A 5,908-nucleotide genomic window follows, 5' to 3' on the forward strand; every position below is an offset into this window, starting at 1 on the left:
AGTCAATGTGACATTTGCAGGGAGAAAGGTAGGCCATCACTGGTTGTGATTGTCGGATTACCGAAATTAAAGCTATGTTCAAATAAAATTTCCACAATATCCAACAGACGGGTTGACGAAATCTTGTAAGTAAAATTAAAGCAATGAAGAGGATATAAGATAACAATGGACAGCATAACACAAAAAACATCTCAATATCTACATCAGGGACAATGATGTCATTGTACCTACACAATGGACAATGCCAAAGCTAGCCATACCTCCATGATAGCCCCGATGGAGCTTATAAACCTCCCTAATCCTTATATATATAAATCCCGAGACAGTTTTTTACAACCGAGCAGACGATAGATCTTCGTCGCTTATTCTCCACAACTGAATCACAAATGACGACATCTTCGCATATCTGCCACCACTGGACAACAAACTACGATATACAACAAACCCGTAACATATTCCTAACTCAACGACCTATCAAAGGCAATGATAAGGAGTTTGTTAGTTAATCATATTACTTGCTTATTGTATGTCACTGCTTACCACTTCACCGCGTAATATATACACATATTTTACACCGTTTTTGTTGTTAACTAGTAATATTGCGCAAGAACATTATTACATCCCGAATAAATTTATATCGCTGAGAAACGAGTTCAACAGATTAACTTTCCCAACAATGATCGATCAATAATCGATACAGTCGATGACTTATAAGTGTTTTTAGTATTGCCAGCCAAAGTATAATTGCTGCTAACATATATCATTCCCGTCGTTTCTCCGAAATGCAATTGGGCACTTAGTGAATTGCCACTAATGCAATTGGGAGGATGAGCGCTGGCCTGTACCGCCCTATGCTTCTGGATGGGTATGGAATAAATCATTACATAAGACATAATACTATCTGAGGAGATTGTCAACAGACGATGCAACGAAGAGGTAGAGGTAGGGCGGTGGCAGAGAAGGACAGAGAGGTCGTGGGTAGCATAACTGGGAGAGCTCCTCATTAATATCGGGTTTCGTATTGCCACCCGGCAGCAACTGAGTCACTCATTTTAGTATTATTGTGGACGTAGAAGTTTGGAAAAGTATCTTTCATCGATATTTCATGGTGCTTGATCCCTTGAGGGTATTGATTGGAATCGTTTTTCCAACTTCTCAATATGCAATTACTTCATCTTACATTTACAGATGATACTATTAGAATTGTTCGATTACAAGTATCTCAACGAACGACAAATCAAAGGGTTTGACAAGTACAAAGTGATTAATTTATCGTTTAGAAGATCATTGAGCCTCTCTAGAATTTTTACATTTTTTGATGAAATTTCATTTCAGTACTGCAGTGTGGACTCAAGCCCTCTGTCGAAATATGTTTCACATCCGTTCTGGAACTGGGTTGTGCAGGTAAAATGCTCTTGCTTGATTGTTGGTATATTCTTCACGTCTTGTTGCTTATGATTTTGTTGCCTTATAAGATATGAGCATTGGTTACAGTTAATTTTCTTCTATAATATTCTGAGTCTTATTGTGTTTCAAATAAAATTTCGAATTTTTTATTGCTTTGATATAATCATTGGAACTTTAATTTGGAACAACGATTTTGACAGTTTTATCCGACTTGGCTGGCACCAAATGTATTGACGCTCACCGGATTCATATTTGTTATGTTCGCATTTTTGGTCGTCTCATATTACGATTATTATGTTGCAGCCAATTCGAATGTTCTCGCCGAAAATTCCGGGAAAACTTTCTTTTCTGCGTTCATTTTAAATTTAATTCCCCAAGATGGAATTTTTCCTATTGCTGGGGTTTAATTTCATTAGTTTTTAACGAAGATTTTCTGTCACTGGTAGTAATGGTGAAACATGGTGTTCCTTAGGCCCTCGTTTAAATTTATTTGAATTATTATGGTGGCGTGTACAAGCAGATTGGAGAGGTTGTTTCTGAAGGCTCTTGAGGAATAGCGTCAGCTAAATAATTACCCAGCAGATATTCTACATAAGAGATTATTTGGCGTAAAAGATGTAAATTCCTATTATATTTACTCTCCTTATTTATCATTGTGATTCGATATTTGAAATTGCAGAGTCAATCCCCGATTGGGTCTGGTTGCTATGCTCGATTTGTACTTTTGTTGGGCATACATTAGACGGTACCGACGGTAAGCAGGCACGTCGCATGGGAGTATCCGGACCAACCGGTGAACTTTGTTAGTCCTTTCATTATTAACTCTCAGTTTCTTGGTAATAATCATTCTGAATTTGGAACGAATTTGGAAATCACTTGGTTTTTTGATACATTACATTATATGTTCCACAAAGATATTGGTATTTAAGTGTAAATTATTGATTTTCCTTCGATTTTTCAGAATGTTTAAGGACCAGTGTATGATTATAAAGAAGCTCCAGTGAAATTTTTATGCTATTGTAATTTTTCCAGGACTTCACGAAAAACAGGATTATTAATCGTAATTTTTTCAGTTGATCATGGTTTGGATTCGTGGTCTACAGTTCCACTTACGCTAACTATTTTCTCCATCTTTGGACAAGGTGAATTTAGGTAAATGTGAAGGTTCTTTAAGCACACCCTAAAAGAAAATCAATTTTTAGCCAAAGAAGCAAGTTTAATGAAATCAGCGACAAATATGGCTGATTTGGAACATCAGTTTATGAGTTAGAAACCACTTAAGGTTCCTTCAAAGACCAGATTGGTGTGTTTTGGATCCAACTTTTTCTTCGAGCAATTTTCATCAACCAAGCTGACAGTCAAAAAAAAAACAAAAGTAACGTGCTAAATATTTTGAAAACAAATCAGGAAGATCAAGAAACTAGGAAATTTTTTTTTGGTTCCATGATTTTTCAATTTTTTAGTCTATCACCGGTTCGACTTCTTCTAGTTTTAATCAGTGTCCAAGCGGTGTTCATCGTTTCACATTGGGAAAAATATAATACCGGAATTTTATTCCTCCCGTGGAACTGTGATTTGAGTCAAGACGTTAGCCTTTACCTTTTATGTTTGAATCACACTGGAGTTTAAATTCTGAATATTAGTTTTCTAATTTTGCTTCGGTTCAGACTAAATCTGGCGTTTTTTGAAACACAATAAGCAAATTCTCTAAAAGTTTGATGTTCATATATACATATTATGCATATAAAGTAAGTCCTAACTAAACTTTGAAATTTTAAGGGGCTTACTCTACTTTACTTATTTGCATTTTTCAAAGGCAATGAATACTTCAAGTTTTATGTTTTCGATGGTTTTACAATGGCTGTTTGTTTTGAATTAGGTTTCTATGGTCAGTTTTCTATTTATATTGAACTTTTGCAAAAAAATTGCTGATGCATGATCTGTAGCTCAGTACATCACACTATCTTGCTTTAACATCACATTCCAACATAATTATGGTTGAAAACATCAACCGTCGTCAACTAGATAAGAATCTAACTTTTGTCGCAGGAAGAATACATGTGTTGCTAAGTCATCATTACCTTTAGAATTGAACTGGTTTGACAATTTAAGGTGAAAATTTCAGCCAAAAAGTACAACGTTTTCCATTTTAGTGTGTTGTTGCATATCGTTGGTGGTATCAGCTCGAAACATTTATTTATCTTATTTTGTAGACCACACTGGAAAACAGGTGATTTCTTAGTCTTATTTAACTTTTTGATTACTAGCAAGGAATTGAACATTCCCAACGATATCCAAAATACTAAGTAAATAATTAAATATCCAAAATTATTAATTAAATATCCAAAATACTATTTCAATCAATTTTGCTGTTCAGATTGTCGGTTTTGACTTTTTTTTTCACTTCTACAGGACAACTTTTACGAAATGTGCTTACCTCTGTATCCATCCTTAATTTTGTTTTCAATTTCGGTGCTTTGGGCAATGTATTCTCCTGGAAAAATTGTTGAACGTGACCCTCGTCTTTATCTCTATACTATGGGGACCGTTTTTTCGAATATTGCAGTAAGGAAGTTTCACAGATTTAACATAAGAATATTATTCAGAAAGTATCAAGTAGAGTTGCTATTCGTTACATATATACCATTAATTATTTACTTAATAAGTAATTCCCATAACTGGTTAACCTTCATGATTGTTGTAGTGCAGACTGATCGTCGCGCAGATGTGCAATACTCGTGCGGAAATATTTAATTTATGCCTAGCAATATATTCAGTCGTTGCCATAACATCACTGTCGGGTTTTTTATCAGTTTATCAGGAACTGATTTTTTTGCGACTTGGTGTCATTATCATAACTCTTACTCACTTACATTTTGGAATTTGTGTGGTAAGAAATTAGTTTGAGTTTAACATGGCTTCCTTTTAATTTGCTTGACTTTTAACAAAATAAATACATTATTGGTAAAGTTTTGAAGCAGTTGCCATTAATTTTTCAAAAAGCTCTCATAACTTTGAATACATGCCAGAAACGTTGTGTGAATTTGATCTAGATTTCATGTTTTTAGGTGCGTCAACTATGTAAACATTTTAAAATCTATGCTTTTTCACTGCATTATTTACAACAATCATCAGAAACATTACGGTGAACGAACTGCTGGTGATGTTTACGACTTTTAATGACTTACAGTTGGTCTATTTTGCATTTTCAATCCCAAATTTAGATATTTGATTTTTGGTTGTAGCATAATTTACACAGCTGATATATTGGCAACAGCTAAATTTGTTTCGGTTGCGTAGGTTATTGCGCATTTAACTGTTGGTTTAGGTTACTCTTTTCCAACTGTACATTTTAATCCAGTGCTCATGATTTATTACATGGTCAACTTCTTACAAATAATAGTTTTGTTCTTTTTCTTTATTCTCGTTTTGCTCTATAGCCCGCTTTATGCGAAGGCATGGTAATTTCCTTTTGGTCTAATTTTCTGGGCGGATCCTAAAAGAAGTTCAAGAAACTTGAAAGGAAGTTTTACAAGCTATACCAGGAACCATTTAATTTGGTCATTTCAAAACTGCTTGATTTTGCCTAAAAGCCAATGCTGATATTTTGTGGTCCCAACTTACTGTATCTACTAGCAAATGGGAGACATTGTTCGTTCGAATTTTTATTTGAATATGTCTCTTCATTAACTTTCCATTTCGTTGTCGAACTTAGATTCTTTGATTTTTCTATAATTTTTAGATGAACATCGGTGTAATAATATCTTAAAAGATCATAGTAATAGTTTCTGAAGAAATACCAAGTTATCCTGTTGCTTGTAGTAGTCATCGCTCGGATAATCTTATTACATTGCTAACTGGCAAGATTTAACCGTAAACATATCACTTATCTTTTTTATGCAGCAGTTTACCAAATCGTGAGTCGCAAGGTTGAAAGGCTGGAATCTTTTTTCAGTTGTTAATTTGTTTGCTTAATTACTTATTACCTTTCTTAATCATTACCTTCTGTTACAGGCAGTATATTTTCTATATGTTTGCAGTTATTTAAGTAATATTTAATTTGTTTTCATCTTGTATTTTGCTAACAATTTAGTAAGTTTATAGGCTGCACTGTATTCACGTTGTTATCATTTGTCCGTATTTTTCTTCGATGAAAAGTGCCAGAATTCTAAACGAAATTTTCGAGGACTGATTATTTAATTATGCGGAACTGATAGAAGTAATAAAAATTTCTATACTCCCGAATGGAACAAGCAGAAAACCAAACTTTACAAACAAATTTTGTGTGGTTTTTTTTCAACTTGATTAAAACGAAATTTTTTGACGCAAAACGTAGTAATGTTTTGCGGTGTGTAAACAACGTGTCATAATACAGTAGATTGATTTTACAAGTAAAAATTATTGATGAAAGTGCAGTGATAAAAATGCAGATATTGAATTTGTAGAAAAGATGGAAGATATTTTGGGAGGAGTCGGTTTTATAGAATTCCTTTAGTTATTC

The 5,908-nt window shown here is 34.0% G+C and overlaps 1 protein-coding gene across 2 annotated transcripts; it reads left to right on the forward strand.

Annotated features, from left to right (window-relative positions):
* The first annotated feature begins 1,018 nt into the window (after positions 1–1,018).
* On the forward strand, positions 1,019–5,650 carry LOAG_00490. Of its 2 annotated transcripts, none has more exons than XM_020445447.1 (10): positions 1,019–1,126; positions 1,336–1,404; positions 1,608–2,209; positions 2,481–2,559; positions 2,871–2,994; positions 3,187–3,295; positions 3,561–3,637; positions 3,820–3,972; positions 4,112–4,297; positions 4,476–5,650. In XM_020445447.1, exons 3-10 carry the CDS (start codon positions 2,179–2,181, stop codon positions 4,554–4,556), a joined length of 840 nt encoding a protein of 279 aa, XP_020304092.1. In that variant the 5' UTR covers positions 1,019–1,126; positions 1,336–1,404; positions 1,608–2,178; the 3' UTR covers positions 4,557–5,650. The 2 variants fall into 2 exon arrangements, with proteins under 2 accessions (XP_020304092.1, XP_020307048.1); XM_020445448.1 differs by lacking the exon at positions 1,019–1,126 and adding an exon at positions 1,181–1,260.
* Positions 5,651–5,908: the final 258 nt, after the last annotated feature.

The sequence above is a fragment of the Loa loa genome, assembly GCF_000183805.2.
Source record: "Loa loa unplaced genomic scaffold supercont3.18, whole genome shotgun sequence".
Classification (NCBI taxonomy): Eukaryota; Metazoa; Nematoda; class Chromadorea; order Rhabditida; family Onchocercidae; genus Loa; species Loa loa.

Excerpts from the sequence above, each read along its gene's own strand:
- LOAG_00490 (XM_020445447.1), top strand. The coding sequence starts at position 2,179 with ATGGGAGTATCCGGACCAACCGGTGAACTTT. Across the intron at positions 2,995-3,186 it reads ACTGTGATTTGAGTCAAGAC|GGGCTTACTCTACTTTACTT; the intron begins GTTAGCCTTTAC and ends TGAAATTTTAAG. Across the intron at positions 3,973-4,111 it reads CCGTTTTTTCGAATATTGCA|TGCAGACTGATCGTCGCGCA; the intron begins GTAAGGAAGTTT and ends TGATTGTTGTAG.